The 22,825-nt window shown below is 39.0% G+C and overlaps 1 protein-coding gene across 1 annotated transcript in view; it reads right to left on the reverse strand.

Annotated features, from left to right (window-relative positions):
- The window catches only part of WRAP53 (WD repeat containing antisense to TP53), a 33,717-nt gene extending 31,668 nt beyond the window's left edge, over positions 1-2,049 (reverse strand). Inside the window, exons 1-2 of the mRNA XM_053718313.1 lie at positions 1,932-2,049; positions 246-1,110 (exon numbers count right to left, since the gene is read on the reverse strand). Coding sequence (XP_053574288.1) covers positions 246-1,021 — 776 coding nt within the window. The 5' untranslated portion in view covers positions 1,022-1,110; positions 1,932-2,049. The remainder of the gene's footprint in view (positions 1-245; positions 1,111-1,931) is intronic.
- Between the last annotated feature and the right edge of the window lie 20,776 nt (positions 2,050-22,825).

The raw sequence follows: 22,825 nt of genomic DNA on the forward strand, positions 1-22,825 counted from the left end.
ATTTTGTTAGTATTACTTGCATAGTTACAAAGATTGACAAAAAATACTAGCAACCATGTTTTTTGCTAAAACCTAAAGATCTAAAACTGTAGATCTTTTGTACTTAGTTGTCATGCTATTTGATTATTTAAGGATGCAGAACTAAAATATATTTAGAATACAAGCCTGGCCCAGGAAGCAGCATTACAGGACAAACCTGACCAATGAGATATAATATCATTAAACACATGATACAACATACGTACTATCTCAATACATCAGCTGGTTCCATTGGGATCTCCCCCACAGGTGCTTCTTCCATCATATCAGCAACTTCTTCTTCTTGATCTGAATCTTCTGAACCAGCCTTGTAAACTTGGGTAGCATTTTCTGTGCATGGCACCATGGCTACTGGTCCTTGGAAAACAGGATCTTTCTCCTTTATATCAGGGCACTCTATTAGTCCTTTCCTAGTTGTATTTTCTGGCTCATTAGCACCAGTTTCTTCTGCCCAAATACAACTATTACTTGTCTGCCCAATCTCTTTCTTTATGTATTCAGCAGCACATTCTACGGCTAAGAATGCTTTCTCACTATCGGTTTTAGAAACACAGCTTTCTTCCTCTATCACATGACTGACCTTAGGCCCAATAAAATGACCTATGTATTCACTATCAGGTATATTTACACATTCTACTTCTAATACAGCTATTGTGCTATCAGTTTGAGGAATGCTACTTCCATCTTCCGTAACATGGGAGTCTTTATCAATATTTTCATTTTCTTTATCTTCAGTGACTGACATATTTATACACTCAGCCTGCAACGGGGCTCCGTCAGTTTTATCTATACTGCTTCCCTCATCTTCCATTAAATCAAAACTCTCCTCGTATAATCTACTCTCATTCCTATTAGGATCGCTCCCCTCTTCTGGAGTCTGTCCTTTGTTATCAGCAGCAGAAACTCCTGATTCATGTTCCTTAACGTCTACCTCACTCTTTTCACTATCCTCACCAACAGAAACACTTGCACATATATCCATCACTTACAATCCTTTTAAATCAGTCATACAAAGGCCTAATAGCATAGCCGAATAACATTAAAAAAAGAGAGATTCCATGGAATTTCACCCTGTATAATAAAAAAAACAAAACACATTAAGGTTCAGATACAGCATACACTTTTAAGAGACCATTTTATCAAATTACTTTGTGCTTTCTGTATCCTTTGTTGAAAATAATACCCAAGTAGGCCCAAACGTAGCAAAGCACTTTTGGGAGCTAGCTGGTTATTGGTGGCTACACACATATGCCTCTTGTCATTGGCTCACCAGATGTTCAATTAGGTCCCAGAATGCATTACAGTTCTGGAGCCCACTTTAACTATGTGTCTACCCACTTGACAGGGATGTATCATACAGCACTGACGATCCTACTATGTGTTTAATTCCAACAAAATGGTTAAACACATAGTTAAAATAAGCTTGGGAGCTGCAGAGAAGTGCTAGTCCCGATAGGAAATAGTTACTGAATCATAGCATGTCATTTTCCATTATAATGGGCTTTTATTGCAGAGGTTGGAAACTAAAAAGCTGTAGTAAGAAATTAGTTTATACACAAACCTGCATTCCAAAAAGCTAACAAATCGCTGCTGGTTGCTCATGCAGACAAGAATAAGTTCAACTTGTCTTTCATGTACATGACACAACAGTATAGTTTACTGCAGCTCTTTCAGATCAATCATATTATGATTGCTATCTTACTATTAAAAAAATAATCAGGGAATCAAGATTTACGTTTTTTTAAATAAACTCTCCTATACATGGATATGGCATGGATGGAGTCCTGGCAACATGCTGAACAGAACTGTAATATTATAAACACCACATTTCACTACACAATAAAATTACTATGTTTTGTTTGCAACTATGCGAATTATATGCTAAAGCATACCCGATAACTGTGTCTTGTCTGATACTACAGCTGTTAGCGAACTACGCGTTACTTCCGCAGTGAATGTTGCACTCACGAAGCATAACCATGTGGAACAGGGAGGCGTGAGCGACATAAGCATACGTAACCAATCAAAAATGGAGGACTTGGGCGTTAACTAATGAAAGAAAAGGCGTAACTGTGAAAGCTGACCAATAGCAAAGCGAATATGCAGAATACTACGGAGAAGACCCTAAACCAATGAAGTGCAGACACTATGCAATAAAAGATACATGCAAATGACACAGAGAGGGATCATAGAGTCTCAAAACTAGAAGTTACGAGTGCGGCCATTTTTATTGTGGTCATATTACGGAAAGTTCCCCAGTTAGCCATATTTGTTTTGGGAATATAATTACGTTACACACACAACTGTTTCTGGCAGCTTATGTTGCTGTAGTGTCTTTTATTTGTATGTTTTAGTTGTAGATAGTTGTTACCAGTTTTTTTTTAACCACAGAGCAATTAGCCTCCCAATTATTTTACATTTTATTCCACGAGCAGAGCGAGAGCAGAGGAACAAGCTTAGCTTTGTTGTAGGTAGTGCTGCTGCTGCTGCTGCAGTGCACTGCACTACTAGCACGTTTATTATCGTGTAGAGTTACAACTTTGTAATAAAAGATTTACAGGAATACAAATAAATAAACCACTGTACTAGGTTACATACTCAATTTTTAACCAACACTTTTAATTTGAATTAATGCTAGACGTTTCAACCTTATCTGGGCATTAGTTCTATAGTTATTTAAAACATTATGGCCTAGATTTGGAGTTCGGCGGTAAAAGGTCTGTTAACGCTCCGCGGGCTTTTTTCTGGCCGCACCATAAAATTAACTCTGGTATCGAGAGTTCAAACAAATGCTGCGTTAGGCTCCAAAAAAGGAGCGTAGAGCATTTTTACCGCAAATGCAACTCGATACCAGAGTTGCTTACGGACGCGGCCGGCCTCAAAAACGTGCTCGTGCACGATTCTCCCATAGGAAACAATGGGGCTGTTTGAGCTGTAAAAAAACCTAACACCTGCAAAAAAGCAGCGTTCAGCTCCTAACGCAGCCCCATTGTTTCCTATGGGGAAACACTTCCTACGTCTGCACCTAACACTCTAACATGTACCCCGAGTCTAAACACCCCTAACCTTACACTTATTAACCCCTAATCTGCCGCCCCCGCTATCGCTGACCCCTGCATATTTTTTTAAACCCCTAATCTGCCGCTCCGTAAACCGCCGCAACCTACGTTATCCCTATGTACCCCTAATCTGCTACCCCTAACACCGTCGACCCCTATATTATATTTATTAACCCCTAACCTGCCCCCCACAACGTCGCCGACACCTGCCTACACTTATTAACCCCTAATCTGCCGAGCGGACCTGAGCGCTACTATAATAAAGTTATTAACCCCTAATCCGCCTCACTAACCCTATCATAAATAGTATTAACCCCTAATCTGCCCTCCCTAACATCGCCGACACCTAACTTCAATTATTAACCCCTAATCTTCCGATCGGAGCTCACCGCTATTCTAATAAATGGATTAACCCCTAAAGCTAAGTCTAACCCTAACACTAACACCCCCCTAAGTTAAATATAATATTTATCTAACGAAATAAATTAACTCTTATTAAATAACTTATTCCTATTTAAAGCTAAATACTTACCTGTAAAATAAATCCTAATATAGCTACAATATAAATTATAATTATATTATAGCTATTTTAGGATTAATATTTATTTTACAGGCAACTTTGTAATTATTTTAACCAGGTACAATAGCTATTAAATAGTTAAGAACCATTTAATAGTTACCTAGTTAAAATAATAACAAATTTACCTGTAAAATAAATCCTAACCTAAGTTATAATTAAACCTAACACTACCCTATCAATAAAATAATTAAATAAACTACCTACAATTACCTACAATTAACCTAACACTACACTATCAATAAATTAATTAAACACAATTCCTACAAATAAATACAATTAAATAAACTAGCTAAAGTACAAAAAATAAAAAAGAACTAAGTTACAGAAAATAAAAAAATATTTACAAACATAAGAAAAATATTACAACAATTTTAAACTAATTACACCTACTCTAAGCCCCCTAATAAAATAACAAAGCCCCCCAAAATAAAAAATTCCCTACCCTATTCTAAATTAAAAAAGTTACAAGCTCTTTTACCTTACCAGCCCTGAACAGGGCCCTTTGCGGGGCATGCCCCAAGAATTTCAGCTCTTTTGCCTGTAAAAAAAAAACATACAATACCCCCCCCCCCAACATTACAAACCACCACCCACATACCCCTAATCTAACCCAAACCCCCCTTAAATAAACCTAACACTAATCCCCTGAAGATCTTCCTACCTTGTCTTCACCATCCAGGTATCACCGATCCGTCCTGGCTCCAAGATCTTCATCCAACCCAAGCGGGGGTTGGCGATCCATAATCCGGTCCAGAAGAGGCTCCAAAGTCTTCCTCCTATCCGGCAAGAAGAGGACATCCGGACCGGCAAACATCTTCTCCAAGCGGCATCTTCGATCTTCTTCCATCCGGAGCGAAGCGGCAGGATCCTGAAGACCTCCAGCGCGGAACATCCATCCGGACCGACGACTGAACGACGAATGACTGTTCCTTTAAGGGACGTCATCCAAGATGGCGTCCCTCGAATTCCGATTGGCTGATAGGATTCTATCAGCCAATCGGAATTAAGGTAGGAATTTTCTGATTGGCTGATGGAATCAGCCAATCAGAATCAAGTTCAATCCGATTGGCTGATTCGATCAGCCAATCAGATTGAGCTTGCATTCTATTGGCTGTTCCGATCAGCCAATAGAATGCGAGCTCAATCTGATTGGCTGATCCAATCAGCCAATCGGATTGATCTTGATTCTGATTGGCTGATTCCATCAGCCAATCAGAAAATTCCTACCTTAATTCCGATTGGCTGATAGAATCCTATCAGCCAATCGGAATTCGAGGGACGCCATCTTGGATGACGTCCCTTAAAGGAACAGTCATTCGTCGTTCAGTCGTCGGTCCGGATGGATGTTCCGCGCTGGAGGTCTTCAGGATCCTGCCGCTTCGCTCCGGATGGAAGAAGATCGAAGATGCCGCTTGGAGAAGATGTTTGCCGGTCCGGATGTCCTCTTCTTGCCGGATAGGAGGAAGACTTTGGAGCCTCTTCTGGACCGGATTATGGATCGCCAACCCCCGCTTGGGTTGGATGAAGATCTTGGAGCCAGGACGGATCGGTGATACCTGGATGGTGAAGACAAGGTAGGAAGATCTTCAGGGGATTAGTGTTAGGTTTATTTAAGGGGGGTTTGGGTTAGATTAGGGGTATGTGGGTGGTGGGTTGTAATGTTGGGGGGGGGTATTGTATGTTTTTTTTTACAGGCAAAAGAGCTGAAATTCTTGGGGCATGCCCCGCAAAGGGCCCTGTTCAGGGCTGGTAAGGTAAAAGAGCTTGTAACTTTTTTAATTTAGAATAGGGTAGGGAATTTTTTATTTTGGGGGGCTTTGTTATTTTATTAGGGGGCTTAGAGTAGGTGTAATTAGTTTAAAATTGTTGTAATATTTTTCTTATGTTTGTAAATATTTTTTTATTTTCTGTAACTTAGTTCTTTTTTATTTTATGTACTTTAGCTAGTTTATTTAATTGTATTTATTTGTAGGAATTGTGTTTAATTAATTTATTGATAGTGTAGTGTTAGGTTAATTGTAGGTAATTGTAGGTAGTTTATTTAATTATTTTATTGATAGGGTAGTGTTAGGTTTAATTATAACTTAGGTTAGGATTTATTTTACAGGTAAATTTGTTATTATTTTAACTAGGTAACTATTAAATAGTTTTTAACTATTTAATAGCTATTGTACCTGGTTAAAATAATTACAAAGTTGCCTGTAAAATAAATATTAATCCTAAAATAGCTATAATATAATTATAATTTATATTGTAGCTATATTAGGATTTATTTTACAGGTAAGTATTTAGCTTTAAATAGGAATAATTTATTTAATAAGAGTTAATTTATTTCGTTAGATGTAAATTATATTTAACTTAGGGGGGTGTTAGTGTTAGGGTTAGACTTAGCTTTAGGGGTTAATCCATTTATTAGAATAGCGGTGAGCTCCGGTCGGCAGATTAGGGGTTAATAATTGAAGTTAGGTGTCAGCGATGTTAGGGAGGGCAGATTAGGGGTTAATACTATTTATAATAGGGTTAGTGAGGCGGGTTAGGGGTTAATAACTTTATTATAGTAGCGCTCAGGTCCGCTCGGCAGATTAGGAGTTAATAAGTGTAGGCAGGTGTCGGCGACGTTGTGGGGGGCAGATTAGGGGTTAATAAATATAATATAGGGGTCGGCGGTGTTAGGGGTAGCAGATTAGGGGTACATAGGGATAACGTAGGTGGCGGCGCTTTGCGGTCGGAAGATTAGGGGTTAATTATTTTAAGTAGCTGGCGGCGACGTTGTGGGGGGCAGGTTAGGGGTTAATAAATATAATACAGGGGTCGGCGGGGTTAGGGGCAGCAGATTAGGGGTACATAAATATAACATAGGTGGCGGTCGGCAGATTAGGGGTTAAAAATTTTAATCGAGTGTCGGCGATGTGGGGGGGCCTCGGTTTAGGGGTACATAGGTAGTTTATGGGTGTTAGTGTACTTTAGGGTACAGTAGTTAAGAGCTTTATGAACCGGCGTTAGCCAGAAAGCTCTTAACTCCTGCTATTTTCAGGCGGCTGGAATTTTGTCGTTAGAGCTCTAACGCTCACTTCAGAAACGACTCTAAATACCAGCGTTAGAAAGATCCCATTGAAAAGATAGGCTACGCAAATGGCGTAGGGGGATCTGCGGTATGGAAAAGTCGCGGCTGAAAAGTGAGCGTTAGACCCTTTAATCACTGACTCCAAATACCAGCGGGCGGCCAAAACCAGCGTTAGGAGCCTCTAACGCTGGTTTTGACGGCTACCGCCGAACTCCAAATCTAGGCCTCTGTGACTATGGATGCCAGGTACCCTCTACACAAATATTGGACGGCTTGTGGGTGACTGGTCACAGGTTGTAATGGGGGTCACACAATAGCCCCCCCCCTCCAAAAAAAAAGATGGTCAAGACTGCACCCTTGACCCCACCATGTATAACAACTGAACAATAATATATCCAATGGTTCCAGTAAGATAGAAATCAATGCATTTTTCCCCCAATTTGGCTGCTAGTAATACACATATATAATAGTATTATGACCCCTTGACTGCCAGTCTTATTTAACACCCCCAAGACTGTATAGTAACATACAAAATTGTTATTTGTGTACCCTCTTTGGCTGCCAGCAACATATATAGTAGTGCATGCACAGTAAAACTTATTTTACAACCATATTTGTATTTAGGGTTGCGAGCTGTGCTCCATAAAAATACCGGATGACACGGACACGGGACGTAGCTGGGTTCGCACAATGTCCCCACAAAAGCTCAACCTTAGGCCCCACCCTTGATCCCACCACATATATTTTTCACCCCTGGGTTGCCAGTAACACATGTACGTAATTGTGATGTGACCCCCTTGGCTGCCAGAAGTAAATACCCAGCAATGATTGAAAGCCCCCATGGATGTCTGTAAAAAAAATAACTGAAAATGCACAGTGTAACTTTTGTGAGCCATATTTATAATGCATAAAGGCCTAGAAGGCCCTTTACATTTAGCTGACAGGGGTCTTTAAGTGTCCAGTATTTTAGTACAGATTGCACTGGACAGCCTGCTAAAATACTGGACATTCTATTTGTTCAGATCAACTATAATTAATATAAAATTGATACCGATATAAAGGCTTCTAAATGTGGGGACTCTACTATTGAATAATGACAGACCTAGCACCCGTATTTTTGTTAGCTACACTGCACAATATATTACATATGCTAATTAGTATGACTGGTAACCCCAGAGGTAATCACATGACATGATCCTGAGGCTTAGCTATATCCCTGTAGATCAGGGGTCTCAAAGTACCGGCCCTGGGGCCATATGTGGCCCTCAAGATAGTTTAATCTGGCCCTCCCTCGTTTATTAAGTGAATTATTAATTTGGCCCCATCAATATTTTTAGGGTTCTAAGAGGTGTAACAAGATAAATATAAAGACAAGCATGCAACCTCCAGTGCAGACTCCCATTATGCACTGCTTGGATTAATGTCACTTTTTATTCAGTTCCAGAATGATCACTTCACTTGGCACTAACAAGATAAATATATTCTTTGTATGTGTAATGTAGACTACAGCCCCTACCATGCACTTACAACTCAGGTAAATGTCCCTTCCAGTTTCTAGAATATCCAGTTCCAGAGAACTCACTCTGCTCAAGTGGCCCCCATGGGAGAAGAACACTTGGCCAGTGGCCCCCGGATACAATGAGCTTGATGCCGCTGCTGTAGATATTACCAGACCAAAGCAGTTCATGTCATTTTAATAGTTTTGTTAGAACTTAAAGGGACAGTAAACACCTTGTAATTACAAGACATTTCTGTTACCATCCTACAGGATAACATATCAGCCAAGTGTAAACATTTGTTTAACAAAATAAAATCCTATTTACTGCAATTCGTTTTCAATAGAAAAACTGCTCCCAACACTCGCCTTATTTGGAGGGGTCAAATAAGTTTGAGTCGGCAGACAACAAGTCTAATCATTGCCATTAAGTTAGTATAAAGTTAATTGTTTTGCAGTTGTTATTTATTAAAGCCAATTAGGGAAATATTTGATGCAGAGTTAGCACTGAAAAGTCAGCAGAATGCAGTTCTAACTCAATGTACAATTTTCAGAGCTAAATTACATGAAAAGGAGCACAATAAATAATGAGCATATTACAAAGTTGTTTTATTATACATAATTCAATATATTATGTTAATGCTACACACTAACTAAAGGCTAAACTGACAGTTATGGTATAAAATGATGCCTGGTTGTCATGGTGACAGCCTTAGGGGAGTGGCTTATGTGATGCAGCAGTTATGTCACAAAACCAACTGACAACACAAAGCCACCACCCTAATAACTGCTGCTCCCTTACTAGAGTTGCTAGACTGATCCTGCTGAGCTTCAGTAATCACTGACGTAAATATTAGTTATCTAATTTCTTTATTTCACAGCTCGGATATTACAGTACAGCTAGAGCTTTATAACCACAGCTCTGTATGTGTGCTGGTATGAAGAACAGTGACTACCTCCAACACAATGCAAATGGCATCTGGTAGGAGCTGCAGGTATGAACACCAATTACTACAGGTAGTGTTACCATGATCACCCTAACTCAGTAACTGAATAATACTAAATTACATTTATATACATTGTAAAATAATACCGATAAATGACAGAAGTAATAGCTTAAACTTTGCAGCTTCCAATGGGCACCAGTACTCTGAGACAAAACATAGAATACAAACCATAATAATAATCAATATTATCTTCATACCTTTATTTAAAAATACATATAATTTAATAAATATTTTAATTTTTAAAATAATTATTTTAAACATATTATAGCATTATACGTTTTATAGCCATAACTGTAGGACACACCAGTGCCTTTATTCATCTAAACATCTTTATAAGACTTGTAGCTGGCTGTACAGATTTTAAACCAGCTTTAAGGATGGTAAGAATTACTGCATCATTAGTCTGCAAATGCTCTAAAGCAAAGACTTCTACTAAAGGCCTAAAATATAAACCCCACGGCTGGGGTCTGCAATTTATAAGCTGCAAACTCACTGGTTCTGGGATCCTCATTAAATACTGTACTGTAAGGTGCAGCATCTGATGCAGCTGTTTGTTCTGCTTGACCCGGATGAAGAAAAGACAACTAGCGATCTGAAATAAATTCAAATCAGAGTGATGCGCATCTGGCCAGCAGTATATGTGCTGATGGAAGATAGCCTCACGCTGCAAACTCACTGGTGCTGGGACCCTCAGTAAACACTTTACCGTAAGGTGCAGCATTCGATGAAGCTGTTTTTTTGGTTGACCTGAAGGAAGAACAACTGGAAATCTGAAATAAATTCAGATCAGACTGGCCTGCAGTATACGCACTGGCAGCAGATGTCCTTCAAGGATTTTTTTTATTTTGCTAAACTGTAAGTATCAAAGGTAAGAGTTCAACAAGTTGGTAAGCTCTTTGAGCAAGACATTTCATTACCACACTAGATTGTGAATACAGATCCTTCTCCATGAGCCTACAGACAAATGCAGTGAGGTCAGATCATTTCTCACATTTCTGTTGCACTTTTCCTTTACTTTCCCATTTCATAAAAATCTTTAGCTTTAATTTGGTTCTGTATATTTAAAGCTTACTTTACTTTTCATTGATTTAACATATACAAATCATCTCTGTGACACTAGGACTTGAATCATAACACTAACAATAAAGCACAATAACACTTACACTGCTATAACTTTAATAAACTTATATTAAATGAAATTGAATGGCTTAAATCACCTCTCACTGCTCATATCTGTATAATGTAATAATGTTAAGGATCTTGGCAAAGAGAATACAATGATATGATTACTATGTTTGCACTTATATCCTCAATGCAATGCCTTGACGTAGGGACACCACTACTAGGTTATAAGCACCTTGCAGCTGGTTTACAATTTTATATGAAAACCGCAGCACCCTGGAACAAGAACTAGTATGTCTGTGACACTAAACTTGAATGTCTACAGTCACCGTGGGACAAGTGCTGCTGTTCAATTTTTGAAGCAGAGAGTCCTAGTGAAGCACAAGATTTGATACGTCATGGGATAGTCCTGTATTTTATACCTTCTTGCATTAGATGAAAAATCCTTACAATATGTGTATAGACTAATTCATATCTGGAAAGCAGTATAACGAAGTGCAGTCTTATATCAGGGATTTCTTTATTTCTCTACACTGTAAGTACCCAGAGGTAAGTTTTCCTTAAATACAAGATTGTTAGCTCTTTGAGCAAAGCACTGAAACACTAGATTGTAAGCTCATTGGAACAGGGTCTGCACTTACACCCATGGAAATCCTTTAGAGCAGGGACTCCAATTGTACCTAATAAATGTATTGTTGTCAATAGAGTGAGATGAATCCTCCATTTAATTAGTTCAGCAAGCAATACATATACATTGGATAGAATATACAAATTATCCCACAGAGTGTATTACTAATTCAAAATGCATTTTTAATATGGCACCCCTTATGCTCCTGTCAGTTTAAACCAGTAGTGTAGCAAACTGTGAAATACACGAGGCTTAAATAACACAGCATCAACCATAGGCAGCCTGTTTCGCTACTTTGGGAATCTTTCTCACTCAAGTCATTATGGTTGATGCTGATGTCCTCGAGCATTCCACCCTTTGCTATAGGGCTGCCCATAATATTGAAATGGATTTTGAATTATAAATGTTGCAATTTTGCACAGATAAGTATATTTGTTTTTTGCTAAGATTAATATAATGGAGGGATGAGCCCCAAACGGGCCAAACAGGCTGTCTATGTTTCGTGCTGCTGTTCTGCTCAAGCATTCATTTCACGCTTTGTAAGTGTGCTGAATTAATGTAAAATTAATGAATTAATGTAATCATTAGCAAAACTGGCATATAGTCGTAAACCTAAAATCAATGCTTGAGTCCAATAACATAGCATCTACATCATACTGAAGAGCCCCAACAAGGGCGAAACAACCTGCCTATAGTGAAAAAAAACTTTACATTTGTAGTATTACAATGTATTATTTCCCTGCAAGACACTACTCTTTTTGTACTTGGTTTACATGTAAGCAGAACTACTATAGAATAATAAGGCTTCCATATATCATAAAATTCAAGATTTTGCCTGATTTCCAAGTGCCCTTGACATATTAAAAGGGCTCCTACCTAAAACTATTAAATGGCTAGATGTTTTATACATATTTGCAATATATATGTTTGTATATTTATATATGAGGACACAAAGAATATCTGTTAATGATAGCAGCAACTGGATCACCTGGAAACCCCTAGCAGTTATGTTCATGCTTATTTCAGTGCAGGCTTCCATTTCCCATTGTCTACTTGCCTCATTTGTCAGAGCCATAATGGTCTAGCTATTTATAATAGGACCACTACTTGGATAAACAGACAAGCCTCCCTCACATTTACATATAAAAACGAGCTCATCGGGGCATCATGTCATCTCCTATGTATGGATATGACATGGATGGAGTCCTGGCAACATGCTGAACCGAACTGTAATATGACAACATTTATTAATACATTTTATAAACACCACATTTCACTACACAATAAAACTACTAAGTTTTGCTTGCAACTATGCAAATTTATATGCTAAAGCATAACCGATAAATGTTTCTTGTCTTATACTACGCAATACTTCTGCAGCGAATGAATCCAATGCACTCATAAAGCATAACCATGTGGAACAGGGAGGCGTGAGTGACATAAGCATACGTAACCAATCAAAAATGGAGGACTTGGGTATAACTAAGGAAAGAAAAGGCGTAACTGTGAAAGCTGACCAATAGCAAAGCGTATGTGCAGAATAATACGGAGAAGAGAAGACCCTTACAAGTTACAAGTGCGGCCATTTTTATTTTGGTCATGTTACGGAAAGTTCCCCAGTTGGCCATATTTGTTTTGGGAAAATAATTTCATCTCATTACACCTGTTTCTGGCAGCTATGTGTGATATCCCTTTAAGACTCACAACCTCTAAGTACTTCCTCCCTATTTAAGGAAGTACTATTACCTCACTCAGGGCCTGATAATTGAAGTTGATCTTCACTTTAATTGTGTTCTCTGTGAATTACCTTTTGCTGCCTTTGTGTTGCTATTATTCAGGTCTTGACATCTCTCCTTGCGATATCCGCTGGGTATCAGCTGTTACTTTGCCTTGCATCCTAACCGTAGACCGGTAGCCTCATCTGGATTCCTGCGCCTACCGGAACTTTATCCTCACGCATGCCGAAGTCGCGCTCACACTAAGCGGTCACCGGATCTCAACGCTGCCAGCTCTCACCTTGTCAGCTCTCATTCAGCGGTGCTACCGCTCTCCACGCTACATTCTCTGCTGCACTTGAAGGGATAAGAACCACTCTCCACGCACAACTTGGTATCGTTATTACCCATATACTAGTCTCTATTATCTGACTCCTTATGTTTGTCTCCCTAAGTTTGGATATTTAACCCAAGTTACCTGCACTATACTGGGATATTAGCGTGATTGTTTTGGACTGTATATATTTTATCCGTGTGACTGTGTGAGTGCGTGAAGTTACTGCTGACCTTAACAAAATCAATTATCTCTGGATTTAACTATATGAAACCTACTTTCTTCTCATCAAGTATATGAAAGAGACGTTATTCTTATTTATAAATACCAGATACCTCAGTACTGCTTAAATATTTGATATATTCAAATCTTGATTTATATATCTATCTGTTTCCAATTTCTAACAATTCATTCTATATTGTCTCTTATCTATCTTTCAATTACAAAAGTAATGTCTCACCTTGTATAAGCAAGTTAAAACAAGCCATTTTTACCTGCTTAAAACAAGAATAGAGCAACAAAACCTTTATTTTTTACTCTTTAGAAATATATCTTTAAAAGTGATTGTATTCATCACAGAATTATCAGGCCTAATAAGGTTATAGACCTGTAAATATTTAAATTTTATTTATGATGGATCCTAATGAAATATAAAATGAATTTTCTAATATCCATCAGAAATTGGAATATCTAGCCAGGGCCTTAACTGAGGTACAAACAGAAAATAAAGCTCTCAAAACTCTAGTAAAAGAATGTTTGCCAGTGAAAGGTTCAGAAGTCCCTGAACCTCATATCCATTACCCACAACCCTTTACTGGTAAACAAAGCGAGTTCAGAGACTTTAAAAACGCTTGCAAACTCCTATTCTCACTTAGGCCTAAAACCTATCATACAGAAAGGATCAAGGTCTGTACAACTATCTCTTTCCTCCAGGGGGAGCCTCGCTCATGGGCTAACAGATATTTTGAGAGTGACCATCCTATACTTGATTCCTTAGAAGAATTTTTTCTGGCTATGACAGCCTTATATGAGGATTCCCACACTCAGATAACGGCTGAAACAAAATTAAGATCTCTAAAGCAGGGTAAAAGGAACGTCGAAGAATATATCACTGAGTTCCAAATGTGGATAGATGATTCCAAATGGAACGAAATTAGTTTAAAAAACTAATTCAGATTGTGATTGTCGGAAGCATTAAAAGATGAGTTGTCCCGTTTGGAGATGCCTGAATCTCTAAATGGATTCATGAAATTAAGCACAACCCTGGACCGCAGACTGCGAGAAAGGAAGGCTGAAAGAGCTTCATATGACACTGCACCGAGACGTCCTTACCCCTATACCTCAAACATGGAAAAGGTTGCTTCAAATCAGACTCCAATGGAGATTGGAGCCATAAAGAGTCCTCTAACACCCGAAGAAAAAGCCAGACGCAGATCTGAGAATCTTTGTCTTTACTGTGGGCAAAAAGAACATTCAGTTACCAATTGCCCAATACTTCAAAGTCAGAAAAAGGGTAAGAATCAGTTCAGACATAATATTTTGCATTTCACACAAAATCCTCAACTGACTCTTATCATTTCTTTACAGTGGGATAAGAAAAACGTACGTTCTAATGCTTTGATCGATTCTGGGGCATCCGGATATTATATAGATTCTTCCTATGTTAAACTTAATAAAATCCCTATTGTTTGCAAATCACATCCTGTCTCTGTTAAACTCATTGATGGTTCACTCATACAACACGGCCCCATTACACACCAGACAATCCCTCTATTAGTAACTACTGACAATGGAACTACTGAATATCTATCTTTTGACCTAATACCTATTCACATGCATACTCTCATTTTAGGTTTCACATGGTTACAAAAACATAACCCCAGCATAGACTGGTCATCTACACAGGTAACATTAGACTCTTCATTCTGTTTAAAGACCTGTTTCCCATTTCAGTTAATTTCTGCTATAGAACATGAATTGCCAGAAATTTATCAGGACCTGGCAGAGGTGTTTAATCTAAAAGAAGCAGAAAATCTCCCACCTCATAGGGAGTTTGACTGCCCAATTGATATAATACCAGGGTCTCAAATACCTCACGGTAAAATATACCCTCTATCACAAGAAGAATTGATATACCTACGGTCATATCTTGATGAAAATCTCTGTAAAGGATTTATCTCTCACTCAACATCCCCAGCTGCTGCTGGAATGTTCCTAGTATGTAATAAAGACGGTACAATAAGACCTATTATTGACTATAGAGCCTTAAATGAAATAACAATTAAAAACAGGTATCCCTTACCGCTAATACCGGAACTTCTAGAACGGTTAAATGAAGCTACTATGTATTCAAAACTGGATCTTAAGGGGGCTTATAACCTGATACGTATGAAAGAAGGACACGAATGGAAAACCGCCTTTAGAACGCGTTATGGACTTTTCCAATATAATGTAATGCCTTTTGGCCTAAGCAATGCTCCCGCAATCTTCCAGCATTTTATTAACAAAATATTCCATGATCTAATGGATATCTGTGTCATCATCTATTTAGATGATATCTTGATATACTCTAAGTCTCCCACGGAACACGAAAAACACGTGAGATGGGTGCTTACACGTCTTAAAGAGCATAAACTCTATGCAAAATTAGAAAAATGTGTCTTCCATGTCTCTAAGATAAAAATTTTGGGTTACATAATAACCCCTAACAAAATACAAATGGATCCTGAAAAAGTATCTGCCATTAAGGATTGGCCTACACCCACTACAGTGAAATCGTTACAACGCTTCATAAGTTTCGCGAATTTCTACCGAAAATTTATCAAGGATTTCTCTTCAGTAGTTAGACCGTTAACACAGCTAACTAGTGTTAATCAAAGATTCAAATGGTCTGAAAAAGCCCAATAAACTTTTGATAAACTTAAAGAGTTATTTACTACAGCTCAAATTCTATCATTACCTAACTTTGATCTACAATTCCAACTCGAAGTGGATGCCTCTAATACAGGCATAGGAGCCATACTCTCTCAGCAGAATAAAGACCATAATGAAATTCACCCTATAGCCTTTTATTCAAGAACTCTAACTAGTGCAGAATGTAACTACAGTATGGGAGACAAAGAACTCCTAGCAATAAAGAGCTCATTGGAACAATGGAGACATCTCTTAGAAGGATCAAAGATCCCGTTCATTATTTTTACTGATCACAAAAATCTTGAATACTTGAAAAAGAACAAAACTCTAACAGCTAGGCAAGCACGATGGTCATTATTTTTGGATCATTTTGATTTTGTAATTACCTATAAACCTGGTAGTCAAAATTCTAAAGCCGATGCTTTATCCTGTATACATGAAATACTTCCTCATGAACCACCTAATTTTACTATCTCTCCAGAAAAAATCATAGGTAATCTGACGCCCAGAGAACAAGAAGTTCACACAGCCTTTAAACAAGATTCAATACCCCTCAAGTATTGCTCTAAAGATCCTCAAACTGGACTCTATTACCATAACACTCAATTATATATACCAGTGAGTATCAGAACATAAATTCTCTCACACACCCATGATGATACCATATCCGGTCATCCAGGAATTCAAAAAACCATTGACCTCACCAGACGAAGATTCTGGTGGCCTGGCATGAATAAATTCATCTATGATTATGTATCTGGGTGTGAGAATTGCGCCCGAAACAAATTAGTTCACAAAAGACCCATTGGTTTACTCACACCTCTGTCTATTCCAGATAAACAATGGAGTTCTATAGCCATGGATTTCATAGTAGAATTACCCATTTCACAACAGTATAACACTATCATGGTAATAGTTGACCATTTAACCAGACTGGCACACATTATCCCTCTTAAGGGATTACCCACAGCCATAATAACGGCTAAAGTCTTTCTTGAACAGGTTGTCAGATTACATGGATTACCTTCTAACATAATTACTGATAGGGGAATCCAATTCACTTCCTCTTTCTGGAGATCCCTATGTAAGTTGTTAAAAATAGACCACCGTTACACCACTGCTTTCCATCCCCAGACAAATGGGCTGACTGAAAGACTTAACCAGACCATAGAACAATTTCTACGTTGTTATATCTCACATCTCCAAGACGACTGGACAGTATTTCTCCCCATGGCCGAATTTACATATAACAATTCAATAAGTGCCTCTATCAAAACATCACCCTTTTTTGCAACTTATGGTTTTCACCCTAACACCATATCCCTCTATACACCATCTAACAAAACAGTACATTCACCCACAGCAACAGAATTTACATCCAACCTTCAAGAAAGATTACTCATACTAAAGACACATCTATCTGAAGCCAAAGAATATCAAAAGACATACTATGACCAGAAACATAGAATAGGACCTGAATATAAAATTGGGGACTTAGTACTCCTATCAACGAAAAATCTTAAGCTTCATGTTCCAAGTAAAAAACTTGCGAACCAGTTCTTGGGACCTTACCCAATAGAACGGGTGATCAATTCCAATGTAGTAAAGCTCAAACTACCTAAAGATTACAAGATCCATCCCTCTTTCCATATCTCATTGTTAAAACCATACTCAACAATAACTCGCACTTTGGACAATCCTCCACCTCCTATTATGGTGGATCATCAAGAAGAATTTGAGGTGGAATCTATACTAGATTCCAGGATACATAGGCACAAATTGGAATACCTCATTAAATGGAAGGGTTACGGTCCTGAGGACAACTGTTGGCACATTCAATCTGAAGTCCATTCACCCCGATTGGTTAAGGCTTTTCATAGGAAATACCCTCTCAAACCACATCCGGAATCCCCGGGGGTGATTCCCTGAGAAGGGGGACATGTGATATCCCTTTAAGACTCACAACCTCTAAGTACTTCCTCCCTATTTAAGGAAGTACTATTACCTCACTCAGGGCCTGATAATTGAAGTTGATCTTCACTTTAATTGTGTTCTCTGTGAATTACCTTTTGCTGCCTTTGTGTTGCTATTATTCAGGTCTTGACATCTCTCCTTGCGATATCCGCTGGGTATCAGCTGTTACTTTGCCTTGCATCCTAACCTTAGACCGGTAGCCTCATCTGGATTCCTACGCCTACCGGAACTTCATCCTCACGCACGCCGAAGTCGCGCTCACACTAAGCGGTCACCGGATCTCAACGCTGCCAGCTCTCACCTTGTCAGCTCTCATTCAGCGGTGCTACCGCTCTCCACGCTACATTCTCTGCTGCACTTGAAGGGATAAGAACCGGTCTCCACGCACAACTTGGTATCGTTATTACCCATATAGTAGTCTCTATTATCTGACTCCTTATGTTTGTCTCCCTAAGTTTGGATATTTAACCCAAGTTACCTGCACTATACTGGGATATTAGCATGATTGTTTTGGACTGTATATATTTTATATCTGTGTGACTGTGTGAGTGCGTGAAGTTACTGCTGACCTTAACAAAATCGATTATCTCTGGATTTAACTATATGAAACCTACTTTCTTCTCATCAAGTATATGAAAGAGACGTTATTCTTATTTATAAATACCAGATACCTCAGTACTGCTTAAATATTTGATATATTCAAATCTTGATTTATATATCTATCTGTTTCCAATTTCTAACAATTCATTCTATATTGTCCCTTATCTATCTTTCAATTACAAAAGTAATGTCTCACCTTGTATAAGCAAGTTAAAACAAGCCATTTTTACCTGCTTAAAACAAGAATAGAGCAACAAAACCTTTATTTTTTACTCTTTAGAAATATATCTTTAAAAGTGATTGTATTCATCACACTATGTTGCTGTAGCAATTAGCCTCCTAATTATTTCACATTTTATTTCACTAGCAGGGGAACAAGCTTTTTTGTAGGTAGTGCTGCTCTGCCAGCAAGTTTATTATCGTGCAGAGTTACAACTTTGTAATAAAATATTTACAGGAATACAAATAAATAAACCACTGTACTAGGTTCCATACTCAATTTTTAACCAACTTTTAATTTTAATTAATGCTAGAAGTTTCAACCTTATCTGGGCATTAGTTCTATAGTCATTTAAAACATGTGACTATGGATGCCAGGTACCCTCTACATAAATACTGGATGGCCTGTGTGTGACTGGTCACAGGTTGTAATGGGGGGGGGGGGGGGGTCACACAATATCCCCCCCCCAAAAAAAATTAAAATAAATAAAATTCCCCCTTAGACTGCACCCTGCCTTGACCCCACTATGTATAACAACTGGACAATAACAGATCCCTTTGGCTACCAGTAAGATAGAAATCATGCATTTTTTTTTTCAATTTGACTGCTAGAAATACACATATATAATAGTAATATGACCCATTGACTGCCAGTCTTATTTAACACCCCCAAGACTGCCAGTAACATACAATTGTTATTTGTGTACCCTCTTTGGCTGCCAGCAACATATATAGTAGTGCATGCACAGTAAAACTTATTTTAGGACCATATTTGTATTTAGGGTTGCCAGCTGTACTCCATAAAAATACCGGATGACCTATAGGTGTCTGGACACGGGACGTAGCTGGGTTCGCACAATGTCCCCACAAAAGCTCAACCTTAGGCCCCACCCTTGGTCCCACCATATATACTTTCCACCCCTGGGTTGCCAGTAACACCTGTACATAATAGTGATGTGACCCCCTTGGCTGCCAGAAGTAAATACCCAGCAATGATTGAAAGCCCCCATGGATGCCTGTAACACATATAACTGAAAATGCACAGTGTAACTTTTGTGAGCCATATTTATAATGCATAAAGGCCTAGAAGGCCCTTTACATTTAGCTGACAGGGGTCTTTAAGTATCCAGTATTTTAGTACACATTGTACTGGACAGCCTGTTAAAATACTGGACACCCTATTTGTTCAGATCAACTATAATTAGTATAAAATTGATACCGACATAAAGGCTTCTAAATGTGGGGACTCTACTATTAAATAATGACAGACATAGCACCTGTAGTTTTTTTAGCTACACTGCACAATTACATATGCTAATTAGTATGGCTGGTAACTAGGGTTGCCACCTTAGCCATGTTTTCCTAGACACTTATGAGTTACACATGCTGCAGGGTGTGCAGAGAGGAATATGTGTTGTTTTTCTGGACAGTAATATTTATATGCACTATTCATATCCCTCCCTGCACACCCTGCAGCATGTGTAACTTATGTGTCCAGGAAAATATGGCTGAGGTGTCAACCCTACTGGTAAACCCAGAGGTAATCACATGACATGATCCTGAGGGCCTGAGGCTCAGACATATCCCTGTAAATATTACCAGACCAAAGCAGTTCATGTAATTTTAATAGTTTTGTTAGAACTTAAAGGGACACTGAACCCAATTATTTTCTTTCATGATTCAGATAGAGCATGCAATTTTAAGCAATTTTCTAATTTACTCCTATTTTCAATCTTTCTTTGTTCTCTTTATTTGAAACAGAAGGCATCTAAGCTATTTGTTTGGTTCAGACCACTGGAAAGCACTTGTTCATTGGTGGATGGGCCGGCATCTAAACTTACATTCTTGCATTTCAAATAAAGATACCAAGAGAATGAAGAAAATTTGATAATGGGAGTAAATTAGAAAGTTGCTTAAAATTGCATGCTGTATCTGAATCACAAAAGAGAAAAAATTGGTTCAGTGTCCCTTTAAAGGGACAGTAAACACCTTGTAACCACAAGACATTTCTGTTACCATCCTACAGAATAACATATCAGCGGAGTTAACTGTCTAGCAGGACAAACGTGTTCTGATTGAGCTCTCTAACATGGAGCACTTAAAAACTATTTTTTTTTCTACAAAAGTGACCACTTATGGTAGTTAATCTTCTCAGATAAACTCTACAATTAATATATCGGCTCATTCCAGAGGTTTTTGAGCCCTCTGTTGAACTTTTATCAGCTTTGGCTACAGCTCACGACTTGCGCATCCTAACCTATAGTAATCCTACCGCACTAAAGCAACGGGTGTTTTTCCCTGAGCTCCGGAAGGCCGGGGCTCCACTCCAGAGCTACAGACCTGAGGACTTGGAGGTTTGACTGATTCGCCACACGACATCTGGAGACGACCCCTTCTTAACGCTTCCACAAGTGCACGACAACGTGGTCACTGATTACCACTCAGCTTTTTCGCCTAAAGCCATTTCCTATAGGTTGCCTGAGATGGAGACAGAAGAAACCCGCATACCTGTACTTTTGTCGGAGGTGACCTCAGATTGACCGGAATCAGTTGAGTGGCGCGAACGGCCGCCATCTTCCTTTCGGCCTTCCCTCACTACTGCAGGGCCTGGATACCTGTGAGCCCTCAATTGCATACGGAGGTCCTATAGGCCGGTAAGACCACGCTTCCCCTCAGCGCTCGCTGCCCAGCTCATGAGGCCTCTGAGAGGAGTAGTTAACAGACCATAGTATTATCCCTACCCGCAGCGATATACAGGGCGGCCTTTACAAACTAGGGATCACCCTCATATCCCACAGACGCTTCCTTGATCCATATAGAGGGACCTCTCCACTCATACCTGATATTAGGCCTGCTATTGAAGAAACCCTCAGCAGTAAAAGTTACAAGAGTGACAACTGGAAGGCACAGCAAGTGGAAGAAAGGGGAATAGAGAAGTGAGTGGCTAAAACGAAAGGAACTGAGAGACACTGCAATATTACCTTTTAAAAGTGCTCTTGATAAAGAATCCCAGACTCAGTATAGGAGATACTCTCATAGGAGGCCTATATCCCCTGCTACTCGGGGCCTAACCTCCTGGGTCCTGACTTTGACAGACTGAGGTACAGTACGCACACTACTAAAAAGTCTCTTATATTAAATATATGTGAGAACCACGCATTTATATTATTCTCTTTGCCAATCAAGGAACCCAGACTGGTTGCTATTTTGAGGATCTTACTGAGCCCACTAACATAATGCTCCTAGTACCCTGTAACCCACGGCTTTCATCCAAGCCATACTGCAGGTCTACCCAGCACCCTAAACCTGCTAGGCCCTTGTAAGGCTGAGACTTTGATCATTCTGACCGCACACAATCTACTTGCAAGTTTACATCGGCCATCTAACACGCCTGCCTTGACATGTAATATAGATACTTCATAGAATGTCCTGGGTGTTACTCACTGTTCCACATGATTTTAACATTCATCTAGGACACAGTCCCTAACCATAGCTGAGTAGAAACTCGTCAGACACTTGGGGGGCTTTGTTCCACTTCTCTTTATTTTTTTTGTCTACCTGCATATGCCTCTAACTTAAGGAATAACTGCTCGCATCTTTATCCTTTGAGGCTAACTGAAACGTCTCTACTGTTATGAGTGGGTATTATGTCTCAAGCTACTAAACGAAAACCAAAAGTAATGCAACACCCACAAAAAACAGTAGCTGATCATTTTAAAGGCCAACCTCCTTCAAAAGGAAACACAGCCAGAGACACAGATACGGCTTTGGATCTGAGCTACTCGGAAAGCAGTATGGATTCCCAGTCGCCCTCAGCTGATACCTTGTCCTCTAATATTATGGATGTTCTGACTAGACGTGTGAATATATTGCAAGACACCCTAACCAAAGAAATCAAAGGCTCTACAGTTGAGCTTCGCAGAGATATAGCTGCTCTAGGGGAACGCACTGACTCTTGAACGCAAGAATGAGGACTTAGCAATAGATCATGCAAACTTGCTTTCATACTCTCAGAATCTATCTGTTCAGATTTCGGATCTGGAACTAAAGCTGGCCGATATGGAGGACAGATCCAG

This window comes from Bombina bombina, chromosome 6, assembly GCF_027579735.1.
Source record: "Bombina bombina isolate aBomBom1 chromosome 6, aBomBom1.pri, whole genome shotgun sequence".
Classification (NCBI taxonomy): Eukaryota; Metazoa; Chordata; class Amphibia; order Anura; family Bombinatoridae; genus Bombina; species Bombina bombina.